Source organism: Dermacentor andersoni, chromosome 1, assembly GCF_023375885.2.
Source record: "Dermacentor andersoni chromosome 1, qqDerAnde1_hic_scaffold, whole genome shotgun sequence".
NCBI lineage: Eukaryota > Metazoa > Arthropoda > Arachnida > Ixodida > Ixodidae > Dermacentor > Dermacentor andersoni.
In genome coordinates this window covers 228,314,251-228,335,549 of record NC_092814.1, presented here as the reverse complement: position 1 = coordinate 228,335,549, position 21,299 = coordinate 228,314,251, and the positions used below count along the sequence as shown (strand labels likewise).

Below are 21,299 nucleotides of genomic sequence, written 5' to 3'. Positions count from 1 at the left end.
AATAAAAGTGCACACTGCAGGCTTGCATTACCCCCCCCCACCCCCCCCAAGAACACAATATGAAAAAGTCTATCACATGACAGTGACAGCGTATTATGTTCAATATACTGTGAATGCTTAAACTTTCTGTTCAAGGCTGTATAAACATTAAAAAAAATATATATTTTCATACTGCCATCTTACAGTCTTCTTAATTATAGCGAATGTCTGCAGATTTGTTACAGCAGCAAATTACAATGAATGTTTCAGCAAATCTGTTAATACAGCAACATTTTGCATAAATTAGTCTGATATAGAGATTTAGTTGTATGACATTGAAGTGATTTTTTCTTTAAGCAGGCTTACAAATGAAGCACACTTCTGCAACTCAACAATAATTACTCAAAACCTGCTAAGTTCCCTGCCCTTAAATTTATACACACATACAGTATTTTAGGTAGGTCTTGCTATTAAAAAGCTATGTGAGATAGGCATACTCCTGTGTTCAATTTAGCATTGCCTAATGGAATCTCAACAGGTTATTTCAGAGTGCTTTAGGAGCACAAAATGTTGCGTAGCATAGTGTTCAATCTGTATTTTGAAGATAAGCAAGCCCTAACAGTAATAACCAGCTTGACTGTACATACTGGAACCAGTTCAATCTTATGGTAAAGCTTAGCTGTCCCCTAGAGAGCTTCTTTAGCGCTGCCAGAGTGTTGTGTTCCAAGTGATTAGCCAAAAATATTTTGCGATATGTAATTTTATGTTCGGTCTGGTGGAGAACTATCAATATTGAACACCTTAAAAACTAATGATGTCAATTAAGAAGTTTACAATATTTCCACTCTGATTTTTGTACTGTTTATAGAATGTGGGCAGGAAACGTCTCTTTCTCTCCTTATGTATGCAGAACATAAACCTCGATCCAAGACATGCCCCATCATATTCACATCCAGTTCTGCCTCTCTGAAATAATGAAAGAGAAGCTGCTTACAGAAATAGTGCAGCATGCATGCTTGCACTTATGCTTTGGAGCGGTATGCCAATTGCTGTTTCGCAACACTGACATGTCAAGGTCTACATCGTAAAGTCTGGGCTGTGATAGGTGTCGTAGTGCTGGTGCTCCCACCCACAATGGAATTCGTGTTCACCAATCATGCTGCACCAGCCAATGCTTTCCCCACAGTGGTTTGCAATATAATAAAACACAACAGTTATGTTGCATTAGATGAGCTGGTCATAATACATCGTTGTCTTTTTGCTAGGTTGATGGGCAGAGATCATAGGCTAACAACAGACTCAAGACTAAAAAAGATCAGCATGACATGCCCTTACCCTGAAAAATTAGCAGCTCCTAATGAGCAGCCATTTAAAAGAAGAAATAAGCACAATTAGAGTAAAGCACGTGATATGAGCACATGCTTTGCATGTGCCCTGGTAAATGCAGCTCATGCAGTACCAGCATACTGGCAGCAGAAGCAAACTCCACAGAATCTCTACATAACCAAGAAATTTTCTTCACAGAAAAGAAACAGCTATTGCATCAATTTCAGTTTGAAGCTGCTACTTTTCCAACAGTCTACAATGAAAAAGAAAGTAGACCAGATAGTGGCCTGATTTTTGTGGTCTTACTAAGAGTGATAGTTACCAAAGGCACTTATAGAATATTTGTTTTGTTTTGCTATTAAAAGCTGAAGTTTTCCTTTTTCTTTGTTTTCAAAGCAAATTCAGCAATGAGGTTATTAATTAATACACAATTTGACAGCATTTGGCCAAATGACAGTGCTAATGAAAGCCCTGCATAAATGACTGAAACCACTCTATTGTTCCTGCTTGAATTCCTTGGAAACCTAGCACTTTATTCCCGACGTTAATGTTTCGTTAGTTGCTGTATCTAGAAATGATCAAAACCTGTTTTGAATTAGTGAAATACAATAGAACCTCAATGTAACACTTGCCAAATCTTTTTCACTGTTCAATCCTGCTTCTTTGAAAGACCTTTTTCCTCATCATATTTATTATTTCTTATTGCAGTTTTGATTTAAAGGGAGACATGCCTCCAAGCTCCTCTAATGGTCTGTTACTAATAAATCTATGATGAAACTTAATTTAACAAGCATATGTTCTTATATTGTAATTGGTCTTCACAATTAAGCCTTTTCCTTGTGTGGCATACAACAGCAAAATATATTGTCGTACAATAATGCTTCACAACTGCAGATAGTACAAAAAAGTAGAACTTAAGTTGCAGAGGCAAACATTTGTGGTAGTTCAACAGAGTGTGAGTGAGAAGAATGAGGGGATCTGAGGGCTCGATTTTTTTTGTTTGTTGCAACCATATGAAGAAAACAGACAAAAAAGCCAGAGGAAGCATAGGGGAAATTAATCATCTTTAATTTCAATGTACAAATAATAAAGAAAAGGGAAATAAAAGTAGATGAAAAGACAACTTGCTGAAGGTGCGAGCTGAACCCATATCATCTGCGTTACACATGTGGTGCTTTGCCAATTAAGTTACTGCGGGCAGCATCCTTGCATTCACTTTTTTGGGTGTTCATGCATGTGTCCAGGATTAGCCTTGCAAGTGTTAGCTAGGGCTGCTCATGGCCATGGCAGTGGATGTGAAAATTTTTTTTTACCACAAAAGCTTTTAACAAAGAGGCTTGAAAACTTTAGGAGCCGCACAATGAGTGATGGAACAAAAAACTTTAGGCATAACATTAAAGAGACAGGAAGACAGCGGTATGGATTAGAGAGCAAACGGGGATAGCCGATATTTTAGTAGACATTGAGAGAAAAAATTGGAGCTGGGTCATCTAATGCGTCGGGCAGACAACCGATGGCCTATTAGAGTTACAGAATGGGTGCCAAGGTAAGATAAGTGCAGTTGAGGATGCCATAAAATTGGGTGGTGTGATGACATAAGGAAATTTGCATGCATAACTTGGAATCAACTAGCACAAGACAGCAGTAATTGGAGACCACTGGAAGAGGCCATTGTCCTGAAGTCAACATAAAGATAGGCTTAGGATGATAATGTTGACAGCCATACACATGATGCCTGCAGTTAAAAGAATGTCCCATATGTGCTGCCACCACCATGAGCAGTGCTAATCATGTACACATGCATGAAAATTAAAAAAAAAAAAAAAAAGTGGATCAGAGGCTGGCTGCCGCAGTAGCTTAATTGGCAAAGAATCGCACACATATGAAAAGATGCAAGTTTGGTTATTACCCACAGCAAGTTGTCCTTTTGTCCCCTATTACTTCCTTCATTTCAATGATTAATTTCCCCCATGCTTTCTCTGGCTTCATTGTCCATGTTTTTCACGTGGCTGAACAGAGTATAGTCCTCCTCCATTATGTGCACCTTCACTTCTCCAGAAGTTCTTTCTTAAGTCACTCACCGAGACTTTATGTTGTGCTGTCAAGGCTTCCTTGGCATCCTCCAAATGTTAATGAAACAACTTTTTGAGGCCATATTCATAGTGAAGAAGAAAAGGAAGGCGGAAACAATGCAGTTCCCAAAATAGGGTAAGTAGCTGATGCTGACGACCTCAGGCATGGCTAGGAACTCTGTCACTAACACACAGCCTGGTGGGCCAGTGTTTTTGTCAATGGGACAGTGGGAAAGGATGAGCTTTCAATAAGCATTGCATGGCTTTTTATTTTTTTTGATGGCATCTTCATTAACATTTAGCTGGTTTCTGTCATGGTTTATGCATAATCAAACACCTAGACAGTGGTTTGGCATTATGAAGACACCAGATTGCTAAGTTTTGCAATGCTGTCTTCACAGCAACTGAGTGATGGTCATGTGCTTCTTGAATCATCTCTATTAATCATAAGAAGCCAACAAACGTTGACACCAAGGACAACATAGGAGAAATTACTTGTACTTAATGAATGAACCAAAGAAATTACATATTAATGGAAATCAAAGTGGATGAAAAAACAACTTGCCGCAGGTGGGGAACGATCCCACGTCTTCGCATTATGTGTGCAATGCTCTACCAATCGAGCTACCGCGGCGCCGTTTTCCTGTCCACTTTCTTGGGTATTTACGTTTCCTACTAGAACCCTGGGAGTGTTAGCCAGCGCCACCACTCACAAACCTTGGCGGCGGATGTGGAACATCCTTTCTGCCGGAGGCGTCATGAGTACGTGATCGTTTTTGGGTGAAGGCAACTGGTCATTAAAGCCACACATGCTACCTGAAAGCATCAATGTTGCCGGATTTGAGACCCTCGTTATGTGATAAATGAGAAGAAAGGGGGTTAACAGAGGGACCCCATTTTTAATAATCATAAGAAGCCAACAAACAACATTGATGCCTTCAGGTAGCATGTGTGGGTTTATTGAGCAGTTGCCTTCACCCAAAAAAGATCACGTACTCGTGACGCCTGCAGCAGAAAGGATGTTCCACATCCGCCGCCAAGGTTTGTGAGTGGTGGTGCTGGCTAACACTCCCAGGGTTCTGGTAGGAAACATAAATACCCAAGAAAGTGGACGGGTAAACAGTGCCGTGGTAGTTCAAATGGTAGAGCATCGCACGTGTAATGCGAAGATGTGGGATCGTTCCCCACCTACGGCAAGTTGTTTTTTTCGTCCACTTTCATTTCCATTAATTTGTCATTTCTTTGGTTCATTTATTAAGTACAAGTAATTTCCACTATGTTTTCCTTGGTGTGAATGTTTGTTGGCTTCTTATGATATGATTAATAAAAATCGGGTCCCTCGGTTAACCCCTTTCTTCTCGTTGAATCATCCCTAGTGTTTCCTTTTTCGTTGCAGGGTGCACAGTTAAGCATCCCATTAAAAACTGCAGAATAGTGCAGTGTCTCTGTGAACAAAATGAGTGAACTTCTATAAATTTTAGCATAACTTTGGTAAATGTGTAGGCCTCCAAAGCTGACCCTTCTCTGTGCAAAACATTACATTTACCCAGCGCTCCATCTGATAGACGGTATGTGTGGCATCTTCAATTAAAAATATGCAGTATAGGACCGGCCTATTAGAGGATCTGTATACACCACGTGTAAGAGCATTGAAGGTTATAAGCATAATTTGGCACACAAAAAGTTTTTTACACTTCTAACAGCTGCAGCCCTACATGGCTATTGTCAGATTGTGTATTGCATATACATGATTTTTGACAGTAATGTTTTGAAAACAGCATTGCTTAATTTACTCTTTGAGGGTTGTAGGTTACAATAAATCAGTCAGAATTTGTATATAAAAAAATGAAGCTTCCTTTCTAAAAAAAATTTCACAATACTGCTTCTTTAAAATTCCTTTAGATGTAGCAGTGTTGACATATCCCATACATATTACAACCATCATTTCTTTTTTTTCACCCTACCACAACATTTATCAAAATAAAGAGATAAAACAACTCTTTGTTACTTAGTGCTTACGCATACAACAGCCACAGCATCACACCCATCTGGAGATAAATCATCTTAGAAGGACAAAAATTTAAAAGGAATGATGGTACCAGTTCTACCATTCCAGCTTTTATCTTTTAATTGATGGATGATTTTTGTTGCTTTTTATTTTATTAAACTTGGAAAACCACAACCTCATGAGCCCTTATCATTTTAACCTCATAGATATACTTATCGACTAAATGTCAATCTATAAATTACTATAATATATAGTAACACCAGTAACAATTACTATAATCTATAATATGTACTTTTACTTTTTCACTTCTCTATGAAACATACCACATTACTACTGAACATATCATGAATAAAGTGCCTGCAAAATCAGGTTAATCATACAAACATGCCTGCGTCTATGAAGAGAATAGTGCTAAAGGGGGAGGGGAGGAAGGAAGCAATCGCACTACAGCAGGCAACAGAAAAGGGTTATGATCACTCCTTTCCAATTGTTAGTCTCCTTTTGAAGCTACATTTTTCATCTTTCTATAACCAGCTGGCCTAAAATCTTACACAAGGCATAATTTTACTTATTTATCATAGCAAATATACTTGCTTCAGCACAGCTAAACTTGAAAGTCTGGCACACAGGTGAGACTTAAAAGTTTCTGAATGGGCATGCTATAGGGCCTCGTTGCTGAATTATCACCTCTGGGAGACATCATTTTCACTGCACACCAGCGACCTTGAGTAGTGGAACTGTCATTACGAGAGATAGCTGTGGGGTGTGTACGTCCTCAGCAAATGTTGTTTTTACAACGGTGACATTGTTCATGCATCAACAAGACATCATATCACAGCAAAATGCTTTTCGCTATTTGATGAGGCACCATACTGGATATTATGTAGTGCAAAGATAAAGGTACTATTGAATGCGATCAGTCAAGAACACAGTGCATGCACTTGCACTAAGCAAATTTTCTGTTCTGAAATAGCTTCATATAGGGACACCCACTTGTGCCTAAGTCTTCATTACTAGGCCTCTGCTTCTTCTCTGCCACAGTGGCAAGTTCCTCAATGCGCTCCTCATGGCCGACAGATGCTGTGCGTCGCTTCAGTACCAGGCGGCCAGGGGTCAGGGGCCGGACTGCACTCTCCTGCTGCGCCAGCATGGCTGGTGAGGTACGTATGCGGCGCAGGCACAATGAGAACACCGTAGCCAAGATGATGGCCTCAATCAGGATCAGGCAAATGTGGCTCTCGAAGATCTGGGAAAATGTGCAGTCAAATGTTGAACCACAGATGGCTCCTTATCTGCTTCGAAAAAATTCACTGACAATTACGATACTCCCTAATGCAAATTTTGAGCACAGCTGTTTAGGTGTTTTGAATTCGCGATATATTGTGGCAAAGAATTTGTTCTCAATGACAGGGTCCTCTCAGTGGCGGTGCTGAGCCTCTGCACAGGCAGCTCGCTTAGCAGCAGCGGCAGACGAAGCATTTCCACCAGTTGTGTCGCCCACTGTTCAGAAAGAAAACGCGACTAAGGGAATGCATGGCTCACGTGGCGCACATTCTCTAGTGGCGGCAGCGCAGGCGAAGTAATGCAAGCACAGTGGGTTTGAAGCCCACGCCAGTGTTTTGTTTCCATGTATTGTATCAGTGGACGCACTCGTCGCATGCCTGGTCACTGCCGTGGAGCAGGTCTTGTGTGGCACTTCGCTCTCCTCCTCAGCCTTTCACCATACTCTTCCCCTCCGCTTTCCTTGCTCTTGCGGCCTTTCATCTGCCGCTGCGTTCCGCATTCACTCTTTCATCCTTTGCTGGGCTCGTTTGCTCGGTTACGCCAAGGGATGCCAATGCACGCCGATGCAGGAATGGGCTCCTAAGAGCTGCACTCTAAAAGCTTTTTGCAATTTTATGCTACACTACTTGCCAGTGCTGGGAAGAAGCAAGCCATATCATGCTACTTCTATTTACACAAATTGTTTGCTGAACTCTGAGCTTTTTGCAGTGATTCATAGCGAGGGAACCACTGCTTGCTCTTGGTCATGTTAGAGAGCAGACAATCACGTACCTGCTTGCTCAGTGTTTGGCGCTCTGCTAGCAGAGTATTTACTACTTGAGTCAGATTGTCCAGCTGCTGCTGAAGCTGCACCAAGGTCTCTTGCTGACGAAGGTCCTGTAACACAAAATGCGAGAAAAGTTGGAGGAAAAATGCACACACAATTTGCTTTCATGCATCAAGATGGTTAGTGACACAAATGGATGAGCGATAACAGCTGAATAATATGGAATACACACTGTGAATGCATAGCAGCTAGCATGGTTGTGCAGTACCTATTTAAATATTTTGAATTGGTTATTTTGGGCACAAGTGCACCAAAATGTATCTTCCCAAATTTTAGCCATGCCTTTCACGTTATGACCTACTCAGTAGGTGATGAACTGAGATTCTTTCATTCAACTGCTTTAAGGCTGCGATTATAAATCGCTCAATTTACAACAAATCTGTTTACTGGAAATTTATGTCAGTGGCATCAAGTGGTTGTGCCAAGCACTTTTTATCAAGAACTAGAAGCTTGTGTACCTTTTTATGTGCAAGGATGAACAAAAATTTCAAATTGACAAGGCTCTTTTGCTGCTGCTTCATCTATTAAGTCGCTGACCACTCTGTTTCAGCATATATCCACCAGAAGCCACTCAAGAATACATTAACCACATAGCTAATTATCTCTGGCACATTCTTTCTGCTAGAACATCAGAGCTACATCCTTCACTTCAAACATTACTTCAGCACCCTAGAGTTAAAAACCACCACGGTCTCATTTCTCTGTTGTATAACAGCTTAACCAGAGGTGTTCTACAGATAAAAGTACTGCCGATGTCCCTACGGGCACAATTATTTGACCACACCCTTCCAGCTAGATACGACAAGCTGTTTTCAGTCAAAAACTTCACTAAGTTATTCTTTTGGCAAGCTGGAGTTTGTAATCCATTAAAATAATTTTTTGAGCTTCAAGAGTACTTCTACAGTCTGCACAAAGATGAAATGTTTTGTCTTCTTTTGAAACTATTATTACAAGTAACACAAAAACTGATACTAACAATCTGATTATCTGGGCATCTAACATTTTCTCCAGTTCCTCCTCTCGCCAAATATACTCGCACATCATGCTACATTATTTTCTTCAGTGTGGTATCGTGTCCTGAAGAAAAATGGCAATTTGATTGCAACAGTTGCGGATGGGCTAACATCACCATGGATACCTAAATACACCCCTCTCTACCACCCCAAACATGGGTTAAATGATGACACTCTCCAAAGGTGTGCTGCACCATGAGACACCTGCAATGGAGTACCTTGACACGATAAGTTCGGGGTACAAAGATGGTAAATCGTTTGGTTGTGTAACTACCACCAGCTGACTAAACAGACAGCAGTGATACAAGTTCATAAAGTTAGAAGATTAAGCAATAATGGCAGTGTCTAGAACAGCACTAATGTTAGCTGTAGGCTTTCAATAAAATCATTCCTTTTTTTCCTTTCTTTGAATGTGTCTGCATGGCCACTCCTCAAATACTGTAGTATCCTAAGAACCGTACAATGGGCATTGTGTGTGTGCATTGCGCCTGCCCAAAGAGGTATGTCCAAAGGCTGTCCAAAAAGGACAAGGTCTGTCCAGAAAGTTTGTGCAGTGCATGAAAAAAAAAAAAAAGGTTGTCCAAAAATATTCAGATTCATCAATGTGGTCACCTTCCAGATATTCCCCATAAGACACAATAGACTGATTCCACCTCATCTTCCATTGCTAGATGCACTCTTGGAAGTAGTCTTCTCTTCAGTGCTTCAGCAGTGATGTTGCTTCTTTTTTAATTGTTGTGACATCATTGAAATTCTGCCTCCACAGGACCACTTTGCATTTGGAAAACAACAACAAAAAAAAGTCGCAGGGTATAAATCCGGCACATATGGAAGGAGGGTGTTTAAGCACAGCGATGGAATTACGAGCCAAAATCTCATGCACTTTCAATGTTGAATTCACAGGGGCATTGTCTTGGTGCAGAATCCAGTCCCTCTCGTGGATGAATTTGGACACAAAGCACATGCATTATTTCAGATGCTTCAAAACCTTCACATAGAACTCTGCAGTGACAGTTTGAGCTTCACCTATGAATTCATGGCGCGAAATTACATGGCAGTAAAGAAAACACAATTAACATGACTTTAGTTTAGCTTTACGCTTGCCTTTTTTTTAGCTTGGCTCATCTTTATTTTTTTCACTCCTTGCTCTGCAACTTCAGCTTGACATGATATGTAAATCCAAGATTCGTCACAACTCTCCTTGCAAGAAGATATTGCCTTTGCCCGAAGTGTTCCAATCAATACATAATTCTTTCATCAAAATGCTTCCCAAGGAGTGAGCAGTCTCAGTGCCATCTGGGCACAAACCTTTTTTTCCATCAAAATCATGTGAACAGACAACTTTCACAAACCAAATGCTCCTGATATAGACAAAGTGCTTCTGATAATCACTCAACAGTCACTGAATATGGGAGAATGCACATGATCAATGTCTGCACTATCTCAGACTTCCCAAAAATGGTGGGCCAACATGAAGGCAGTTCTTTCATTTAGGGCCACTGAATGTGGAAGAATGCACATTATCGATGTCTGAACTATCTCAGTCTTCCCGAAAATGGTGAGCCGACATGAAGGCAGTTCTTTCATTTCCTTTCTGTACGTAGGCCCTCTTGCGACACCTAAATCTTTGCACTGTTCTTACCCAATTTAACAAGAAACTTGATACCGATCTTTTGTTACATATGTTGGTCCATATACCGTACATTAAAACGAAGACCAATAATGGGTTGCACAAAAATGCATGCATAAAATTCTGGCTTATCTTGCACAGTAGTCCAGCTCACACTGGAGTCCTCTGGAGTGCATAAAGCAGCACTGCCACATCCTCTCCCACTCCTTTACTGACTCACTACAGAAACTTTTGGAACAGACCTCATACACACACCAATGCATGCACGTACATGCATACACATCAAGCTGAATGCGCACACATTCAGCTTTGTTTATACATGCAGGCAACATCTCTGACTGAAGTTGACCCTACCTGGGTACTAAGGCTACAATGCTTTTGCAGAGCAGCAGAACCTTAGCCTTCATCCTTAAAGTTTTGCAGCAACAGAACTGCCACAAAAGCACCACCACAGCACAGCAACAGCTCAGGCTACATGCCTAGTCACCTGTCTGGCAAAGTATGTGCATGTGCACAAACAAGCTGCAGCAGTAATTACCAAGATAGTATAGACAATGGTAAAATGCAAAGTAAATCCAGAAAGGAAAGGCGAAGCTAATTATAATACAAAGGAAAAAACTGTGGCAAGCTTTTCTTCTTCTGGCGCATTACTGGTTTTAGACATCAGTGAGTAGTGGGGTACGGCTTAATAGATGAGGAAGAGGAGTTAGGAACGATGGAGTAGATCAAGTGAAGGGACGTACAAATAAAACCTGCGTGCTCTTAACTGTGCTTTGTGGTTTCACAGTTACTGGTGACCTGGACTACGAACGCAACCTTCAATGGAGCAAACCCAGACTCCAGACAACCTCAACTCCGCTCCTACTACCTCTGCAACTGGTGAGGTATCGCCTATGGGTTTTACAGGAGCTACAGCTACCATTACGCTGCCACTTCTATGGCTCGCCGATCCCACATACATACGGTTCATACAGGCTGAGAACAAGTTCTGCAGTCATCGCGTCACGTTGGAGTTTTGCAAATATGAACTCCAGCTTGAAGCTTTGCTGCTACAGGCCATGGCTGAGATATGCCACATCCTTGTCCAGCCACATCAGGAAACGCCATATACAACAATCAAAGAAGCTCTTCTTTGCTGTCTCGTCCTGCCTGTGCATCGGCGTATTCAGCAGCTCCTGAACAACGAAGAGCTCAGAGACTGATATCCAACTCAGTTTCTCCGTTACCTGCAACACCTCACTGGTGACCAACTAGACTCCTTGGACATGGCCATATTACGTGAGTTGTTTCTACAACGTCTCCCAGCCAACAAAACGCACAGCCCTCGTCGCAGCTAAGCATAAGCCCTTGTCGGAACTCACCGACGATATGACAGACGTCGCTCTGGAAATCATCATGCTGCCTGTAGCTTGCCACTTTCTGAAGCGGATTCCTTTCGGGAAACAGTAAAAGAGCTCGCATCTGAAGTCACTGACTTGCGTCAGGAATTGCGCAACACTCGCAACTTCAACAGCCAACCCTATCCAACTCATCACGCCACCTTCTATGCAATGGCTGTTCCAACAACCTGAGTGCAGTTTTTCATCACAGGGCCTGTGCTACTACCACCGACATTTTCACACCCCAGCTCTTCGATTTGTGTCACCCTGTTCATGGCACACAGGAAACGCTCAGGCTGGTTGTAAATAACGGCAGCGGGTGATCGTGGACATACGTCAAGCCGCCTTTTCCATATAACTAAACGAACCACAGGACTGTGTTTGTTGGTAGACACTGGTGTGGAGGTCAGCATAATTCCTGCGTCCAAAGCTGAGCGGCGTCTCCGCACAAAATCAACACCCCTACAAGCTATCAACTCTTCCGTCATCGCAACTTACGGACAGAAATCTTTTACCCTCGATCTCAGTTGTAAGAGAAGGTTGCCATGGCTATTTTGGATACCAGATGTCTACTATGCCATCTTAGGGGCTGATTTTTTTAGCCATTTTCATCTGCTCGTAGACACGAGCCGTTGTCGCCTGGTAGACGACATCACGGGTCTGTTAGTCAACAGTTTTCTGTAGCACGCTACTGCTCTCAACCCTACTTTTACCAAACTGCCTACCTTAGAGTGTGTAGCTCTACTTAACGAGTTTCTGGAGATTACTACATGGTCTCCAATGGATAAAACCCCTAAATACACTGTAACCCATTGTATTGTTACCCAATGCCCACCCATTCACTGCCGCCCCCACTGGCTGTGTCCTGATAAACTTCAAGTTGTCCACAATGAATTTGAGCATATGTTGCAACTAAAAATAATACATCCGTCATCAAGCTCGTGGTCGTCAGCAGTATACATGGCGCCTAAGAAAAACAATGACTGGTGGCCCTGTGGTGATTATCGCACACTGAATGCGGTTCACTGTTCTTTACCGATACCTGCTAGCCAATATTCAGGATTGCACTGCGTTTTTAATCGGCACAATAATATATTCGAAAATCGATCTTGTGAAAGCATGAGGCAGCTGACATTCCAAAACTGCCATAACTACCCCATTTGGCCTTTTTGAGTATTTACACACGCCTTTCAGTTTGCGCAACGAAGCTCAAACCTTTCAGCATTTTATAGACGAAGTCACCAGAAGCTTATTTTTCTATTTTGCCTACACAAACGATCTTCTCGTCGCCAGCAGCGATGCTGAAACTTACAAAGCACATCTACGTCATCTTTTCACTCGACTTCGTGATTCTAATCCCATCAACAATGTTGACAAATGTCAGTTTGGGTTTCCGGAGATCCATTTTCTCGGACATCACATCACCAATCATGTAATCACTCCACTGCCTGACAAGGTCCAGGCCATCATCGACTACCCGCCACTGAAGTCCACACGTAGCTTGCGACGTTTTCTCGGACTCATCAATTTTTATCCCCATTTCATCCCTGCATGCTCCAAGTTGATGCAGCCTCTTGAAGTACTCCTTTCCATTTTGAATGCTGAGTCTACCACACTTCCTTGGGACACAGTCATTGATCAAGCTTTCGCCGCTGTTAAGACTGAACTCGCACAAGCCGCCTTCCTGCATCACCCTTCACAGACTGCTCCCACTAGACTTATGGTGGACACTTCTTTGGAAGCATGGGAGCCACTCTTCATCAGTGGATTAATGGTGCAAGGGCCTCCATCTCCTTTTCTCACAAGTTATGCAACACTAAATGCTGATACAGTACTTTCGGACGAGAGCTCCTCACGGCCTACCTCGCAGTGAAGCATTTCAGGTACTTCCTTGTAGGACAACAATTTTTAATTCTTACCGACCACAAACCACTTGTTTCCGCTTTACATTCCTGCAGTGCCACCCCCTACTCCTAGAGAGTTCTGGCATCTTGCTTTTATCACCGAATTCATGGCAGACATATGCTACGTCAAAGGCAGCCTTAACAGAGCAGCAGACACTCTCAGTCGTATTACTGTCAATGCCACGACAAGTCCTGTCCACATTTCCTTGTTTTCACCCACAGCAGCCCAAGCATCCGACGACGAACTTCAATGACTCAGATTTTCGACATCCCTCCGCTTGGAGCAAGTCAACTTTCCCGACCACCTAACAGTTCCCGCATTTATGTTCCTGTTCTTTTTCGTCGTGCTGTTTTTCATACACTGCACTCAATCTGCCATCCAGACATATGTGCTACGCAACCAACACCTTATCACCGAACGTTACATTTCGCCGTGCATACGCGCTGATATACGCACCTGGGTCTACACTTGTACAGCGTGTTCACGTATCAAGGTGCAACGACACATCAAGCCTCCATTGGGCAAATTTGGACATCATTGGTCCTTTGCCAAACAAGCCATCAAAGGTGCCCACTGATAGAGGCAGACAGTTTGAGTGGGCACTTTTCACGTCTGTAACATTCCTTTGGGTTGTGTGCGCATTCACACAACTGCTTACCATTCTGCATCCAACGGCATTGTTGAGAGGCTACATCGACACTTGAAAGCTGCACTCGCTGCTCAGCCTCACACAGAGGATTGGGTATTGCACCTTCCGATCGTGCTGCTCGGCCTTCGGTCAACACTCTGACCAGAACTCGCCTGCTCTGTAGCTGAGATGGTGTACAGCTGCACCCTCCATCTGGCCGGTGACCTCGTCAACCCCATATTTATGCCAACTGTTTCGGATCCATCTTCTTTCGTCCAGCGTCTATATATTTTCATGCACACTTGTGTTCATCGCCAACATCTGCTGACACGAATAAGCACAACATTTTCCTACCCTCAAACCTGCAAACAGCCTCACACATTTTTGTCCATGTTGACACACCTTGTCGTTCTCTTCAGCCCCACTACGATGGTCCTTTTCGCATCATCAATTGTTCTGAAAACCCTTTCACAATCCTGCACAATGGGTGTGAAGACATAGTTGCTATCACAAGGATCAATCTGGCTTCCATTATCAACACCTCCGTCTGACCACCTCTCCAAGTGACCCCAGCCACTTGTACGTAGGGGGGGGGCATCTGTGGTAAACTTTTTTTTCCTTCTTCTGGTACGTCGCTGGTTTTAGACATGAGCAAGTAGTGGGGTACAGCTTAAGAGATGAGGAAGAGGAATTAGGAATGATGGAGTAGATCAAGTAAAGGGACCTACAAATAAAACCCCTGTGCTCTTAACTGTGCTTGGTGGTTCCACAAAACAGAAAAGGCAACTGCAATCACAATGACTATGACATTCTGTTATCACTGCTTTGCAACAGTTGTTGCAATAGTTCAGCACAGGAAAAAAGAAGCAAGTGTTTTATGTAAAACACTTCCTACTCCTTGCCACATTGAAAGCAGGTAGAACCATGAGAGTAGCAACACACATACAGGCAAAGCTAACAGGTGTCAAGTCAAGTCTTATTTATAGGTGCTCTGACTACATCATTTTTTTCAGGATGATTATGAGAGAGAGCAAAGCTGGAACTTTTGGGGACAATAAGGAGATGCACTCTCACCTTCTCAGCAGCCTTCTGAGCAGTCTTGTTGAGTGCATTGACAGTGCGATTGAAGGCCCGCTGCATGTCGTCCATCTGATGCCGGTAACGGCGACTCAGCTCTTCCAGGTACTGTCCACTCAGGGACATATTCAGTTCAAGAGCTTTGATGCGGTTGTTGATGCGCATGAACACAGATTCTCGCTGATTGCTTAGAGCTAAGGCGCCTGCTTCGGGGGGAGGAGCACGAACACCTGCTTCCCTCAGCTGCAACTGTGCGAAGTAAAAAGGAACAGTGTGTCATGATGACTACATGAAATTTAACACTCCTGTGGCTGCTACTCGAGTTCCTGGAAGCTGTGTTTTCACAATAACAAAATGCAAAGAAAAGAAAAAAAAACTTTCACATGTGTCAAGAACTGATAACTCATCATAATGACCCAGCTTGTCAGGAATGACTCAACGCTGCCATATAGTTATAGCTACCATATAGCATTGCCATTTTTACACCATCGGTACATAAGCCATGGAATCTGCTCTAATGGGAGAGTCATAGAAAAATTGTTCAGTTACATGGAATTCATTCTATTGGTGATGTAACACCAATTCTCACTGGCTGCTCAATGCTAATGCTCCTGCTCTAGGAGCTAAGGCTACCAAGAAATCCTGCCAAATACAACCAGCATTCCGAGTAGTATGCAGTCGTCTATTCCAGCCAGAAACCTCCGCACCACACACAGCAAGTGTTTTTTTTTTTTTCTGTACACAGTGATATTGTGTCAGCTATGGCTTGCTACCAAAACTTTGAACACGGTATCACTCTAGCACAATTATTGAGCATTCAGATACGTACATTTCCAAGTCGACCTAGATAACTACATCAAGGGAATGGAATCGTGCACCACGGAAAAAGAGAAAAAAAAAGAATGACATGGACACAGGTTTACAAATTATCAAAGAGGGCTCGTAATAAATTCAACATAATTTCCATCCCATGCTTCCTATGATGTGGTGGTGCCAACCCACTCTGCTTGCTGGTTAGTGGCATCACCGTATGTCAAGATATGTGCTCTGCAGCATGTGCCATGGCAGAAAGCAAATCCACTTGAGCTAGCACACAGATGCGATGGCTGGGAGTGTTCAATGGTCGTGCAACAAAAACAAACACTACATTAAAAACAGCAGTGCTGCAGCATAATGCTCTGATGTGTTGTAGCTCTACAATTTCATGTGGAGGCTAAGTGTGCTGGAGCAAGGAAATGCGATGAGGACAGTGCATGTGAGGGTACAAAGGAGAATTTTACTGCTTCACATGCCTGACATTTGCGAGAACATACTATCTGTTGACTGGACTTAGCCCAAACACATTTAGGACTACTCCAAGTTCATTCAGTTCACCTGCCCTGCCTTCAGTGGATGGTTGTCTCACTGCAAATAGCCATTCAATAAAGCCTCTTTCTTGTCCAAGTATTTGTACCAAATCGAATTGCAGGGAGGAAGGGAGGAAGAGGGGGGGAGTATTCTCTCATTATTTTGATTTCATCTAATTGATAACTAAGCAATAAGTAAATGTACATATTATGCTTCACTACTAAAACAAGTACCAATTTCAGGTCAGATCTTTACTGCTAATGTGCTGTAACATTTTAGGTTTAAAAAATATTAAGTAGTATGCTTTCTTTTCATGTAATTGTCCTACTAATGATTTTTTAAATAGCAGTAGCTATTACTGGTGCTTTCCAGTAGCATTTCTAGCGTTTTTGTATGCTGTAATAGCCTTTAGAAATGATCATGCCATTATGATAACAATAAAGCACACATAAAAGGTAAGCAGATCACTTCAATTAGATCTTGAAGTGGAAGCCCCCTCTCCAATCAACTGCCCCACTAGGATATGAATGATGTACAGATGCCAAGAGCAGCAATGAATCACAAAGCATGGGTTGTGATGCACGCTACTGTGCACAATAGTCTTAAACCAGTGCAAAGGTGAAAGAAGCAAAGCTGGTGGCATGAAGTGGCAGAAGAGAGGATGGAGCAAAAGCTGTGGTTCTCCACGGTAGATTGAGTGTGCATGACTATGAATTTTCACTGCAACCTATGATGCATGAAACACTGAGTATTATAATACTGCGGAAGCTTTTACTGTAACTGCTTCACACTTTGGATAAGATGCACATTTCATTTTGATTAAGATAGTATTTCCAAAGATACATTTCATGTACTTCTGTCTATTTCTTTTGTTTGGTTTTAACAGGATACGCTGAATCGTAGATACAACTCCATAATACTTCTTCGATGATGCAAATTTTTAACGGCAGACATATGCCTGCTGCTAATGATAGTAATTTAATTTATAGCACAGTCAGCAGTTAACAAACTGCCACTTCAGTCATGCGCAACATCTTTCCTTGCACAGATCCTAGAATATTCTCTAAACAGATTGGTAAAGAATGGCAATACGAAATTCAACATTCCACCAATACTAATGAACCCCTTCGTAAACAACAAATGCAAAACACCGTGCCTAGACATAAAAAAATGCAAAAAAAGAAATAACTGAAATGTAAGTACATTGTATCTGGTGTGTGTACGTAGGTAGCGATAAAAAAAAGTCGCAGTTTTGCTCGAAACGCGAAGCCTTGATTGCGATAGCAAATTATTAGACAGATATACTAAGTAAGGTTAGTAGTTTTATCAGCGGCATAAACTGCTGTAAACATTTGGTTATTAACTAAATTAGCAAACATGTTGTCAGGCGCACACAGGCAAACACGACCACGTCTCAATCGATGACTGCGGACACTAGCTGTCAGAATGCTGGCGTGATGAAGAGCGTCAGCAGCGGCGAGCAACTTCCTCTTCGTGCTGCCTCTCACTTCAATGCAAAAAAGGTGCGTGGGAACACATTGCACACAAAGCCATCAGCTATCTCAGGTCGCCTAGTCTTTGAAACCAGTGCAGATTGCCTCCAAGATAGTGTGTGGGCGACCGTGCTAAGCCACTGCAGTCGGAATAGAAGAGGAGGTGCGCACTAACCTATCCCTTGCTCACCCCATTGCACGTGTGAAAAGTCGGCGTGCACCTTCCCCGCCTTCCTGCCTTGTGTGCGCGAGCAGACACTTCTGCAACAACCGACCATCTTTATTGGCTCACCCTTGCAAGCTTTCCCTCGCACTTACAGCATATGGCGGCAGCACGGCCATAATGTTATTACACTTGGACTTTACACGGAACATTGTGGCAACACTGACAGCAGAAATTTGTTTTGAGGGTTCATATAATTGCTATCGCAATAAAAGAGCATAATAATCAGACAGAACACTCACATCAGCATCGTGGACGAGTTCATCCAGAGGCAAAGGTACCGTGGCAACTACACTGCCACCATCCGTCTCCGGTCCCACGACCAAGACACCACTGTCCACTTCACTCGTAGGTGGCACTCCTAAAACAGTTGTTACACTATTTGGCAATGCAGAGTCCACCACAGGAGATGCAATCTCTGCACCAGCAGTTGATGTGCTTGAAGGACTCGTCTTCACCGATGTGGGTACATCCATTATTATTGGAGTCGCTGTCACCGAATCTGTTGTAGAATCAGATGCTTGAGAGCTACTCTGAAGAGTTGTAGAAGCTGTAGAAGTATGCAGTGTTGTGCTCTCCCTGTGAGATGGTTCAGATGCACTGCCCAAGTTTTCTGACTCTGTTTCATTGTCATAGTGGCTCTTATGGTCAACACTGGTACTTGCCTCGACACTAGAGGCTGCTGTTGCACTCATAGGACTAGAGGAAGCTTTCATGCTTTCTGGCTGTTCAGTGTCACTACTGGGCAAAGCAACAGATTTTGATTGTTCCACTTCAGATGTGGCATTCGCAGAAAATGTGGACGACGATTGGATTGGGACTGGCACCGTAGTCATTTCAGAAGAGGAACTTGCTGCTGTCAAATCAGAGCTGCTGTCTGTCTCCTGGGGCACGTCACTAAAGCTCCCAGTGCTCTTACTGGGGTCTCTTTCTTCATTAGGCTCATCTATGGGGCAGTCATCCTCTAGAGACAGAGCGGTACGGAGAAACCGGCAGGCAATGGTTTCACTAAGAGTCTGAGTGACTTTTGACTGGCCCACAAACAACGAGCACATGGTGCATGGCTGAAACACCGACCCAAAAAATTGGCGACTTCTGTTTTGTTGGCAGCCAAGGCGTCTAGCAGTTGCATTCTGTGCTTGGCGAGACGCATTCACAACACTGCAGTTTGCATGTAAACTGTGGAGAGAAAAGAAGAAAAATCAGCAAGGTCTACTGCCAAGTATTTCTCTTTCCGACAAAAATTAAAAGTGACAAGACTTACGATGCAGCCACTGCAGATATACTAGCTCACAAACATTGAATAAACAAAAGCACTTCTAAAAGGTACATTTGCATTTCGACAGATGTATAGAGGTTGCTGCATAAAATACAGATGCACCTATAAGCAAACAGTGAGTACACCGAAACTTTGTAGTGACTGTCACTGATAACAATTTTTGAGCAAGTGTCATGTGCTTAGTGAGTGGCATCCTATTTTGCACAATATTAGTGACACAGGAAAGCTATAACATAAACCCAAGCCACAGAAGTCGCAGGCAGCTGAAACAATGTACAGTAGAACCTCATTTATACGTTTGCGTTATGTGCATTTTCCCGGCACCAACGTTCGTAATAGAGGAAAAAAAAAGATGACCCAACAAAGTTACGTTCATTTATTATCGGTTCATACGTTATCGGAAAACATGATTTTACAGTATCAACATTCAGTACAGCGCCAAACTGCAATCGTATGATATGTTTTCTGGCCACTAGATCCAATGTAAACAAGAAAAGGTGCGAGGCACGCGTGATTGAGAACAGTATATAGCCGCTCGTCTCACGTCAAAAACAATGGCATGCACAGTTTCTTATTCTGGTTTGCTTGGGTCGTTGCACGCTGCATTCCCAGCTTTTCACATCAAACCTATGCGATAAGCATCTTCACCTTTACAGCGCGTGGTGCGTAGTGCCATTGGTAGTGTACTGCACGCTTTTAGTAGGCGATAATCCAAATGCGCCGCCATTCCCTGCTGCAGGCGGCGCGATGTGGCCATCGCGCTTCGCTTCGGCAGCATCTGGCATCACCGACCAGCTCGATTTTGTTTCGGTTTCCCATCGCCCTCTTAAAACAACACACAATAGGAAAACAACAAAACGTGTCTCGGGCTGCCGGAGCACCACCAGCATGATGCGCATCGGCATCTCGTGCCACAACAATCAGCACGACGCTTCGCATTATGTAGATGTCAACAAGAGTAGAGTCTGTCAATTTTTTTTAGTTAGTTTGGATCGTACGTTTTCCCGGTTAGTATGTTTTTTCTCGTGTTTCTTTTTTTCAAAACGTATGAGCGAGTTTATACTGAAATATCATAAAAAATACTTATGGTACCCTAAACAATAGGTGTCAAAAGATTGTGTTGCATTGTATTGGGTTTAATGGCACATAAGTAACTTAGGCTATCATGTGCCAAACACAAGGTAAAAATTATTTTAAAAAGTTGGATCACCTCAGCGACAGCCCTTGTATGGACAAGGACTCAGAGGATCCCTTCTCAAATGTGAGAAGGTGGATGAGGTGTATCATAATATAAAGCAGAGCGTAGGGTCAGAATTTAGAGTTTTTCAAGGATACCAGCTTCCCTTAAAAAGCTAATGACATGTGTCATATTGACAACTGCATCTTCACCTAAAATCAATGTTGGGTGAAATGGAATATGTTCATTGCAAAAAAAAATATTTTTTCTCAGTGTTTCAAGAACCACTGTGGCTAAAGCTGGTATATACGACGCAAACAGCTTTACTGATCTCTGTATGGCTGAACGTTCTAAACACACGAAGATGCTAGTCTGCCACAACGGGCCGGCTTTCCGGAAACGACAAGTTATAAAATAGAGTTTCACGCATGATAAGAAGATGTGGTTTACGGTAAGTTCGTTGCTGCATTTTTCACAAACTGGCTTGTCTTGCTTTGTCAGAAGGAAGCTGTGCATAAGGTGCTTGTGCCCAATGTGAAGGCGACATAAAATGGCTTCGATGAAGCGTTTTCAGTGTGAGCATGACTTCCATTCTTGTATGACAGGTCATACTAGGTGTAGTTTATTGTTTACTTCATTTTTCCATGTTGTCT

The 21,299-nt window shown here is 42.6% G+C and overlaps 1 protein-coding gene across 5 annotated transcripts in view; it reads right to left on the bottom strand.

Annotated features, from left to right (window-relative positions):
* The window catches only part of LOC126548526 (SUN domain-containing ossification factor), a 159,897-nt gene that overhangs the window by 11,210 nt on the left and 127,388 nt on the right, over positions 1–21,299 (bottom strand). For 3 of the 5 annotated variants that reach the window (XM_050196747.3, XM_055063334.2, XM_055063332.2), the window contains exons 12-15: positions 18,433–19,369; positions 15,125–15,376; positions 7,441–7,545; positions 6,379–6,631 (exon numbers count right to left, since the gene is read on the bottom strand). In XM_050196747.3, the coding sequence (XP_050052704.1) occupies positions 6,379–6,631; positions 7,441–7,545; positions 15,125–15,376; positions 18,433–19,369 (1,547 nt within the window). Of the gene's footprint in view, positions 1–1,314; positions 1,334–6,378; positions 6,632–7,440; positions 7,546–15,124; positions 15,377–18,432; positions 19,370–21,299 lie in introns of all 5 variants that reach the window. The other 2 variants (XM_055063335.2, XM_055063333.2) reach the window with 1 other exon arrangement.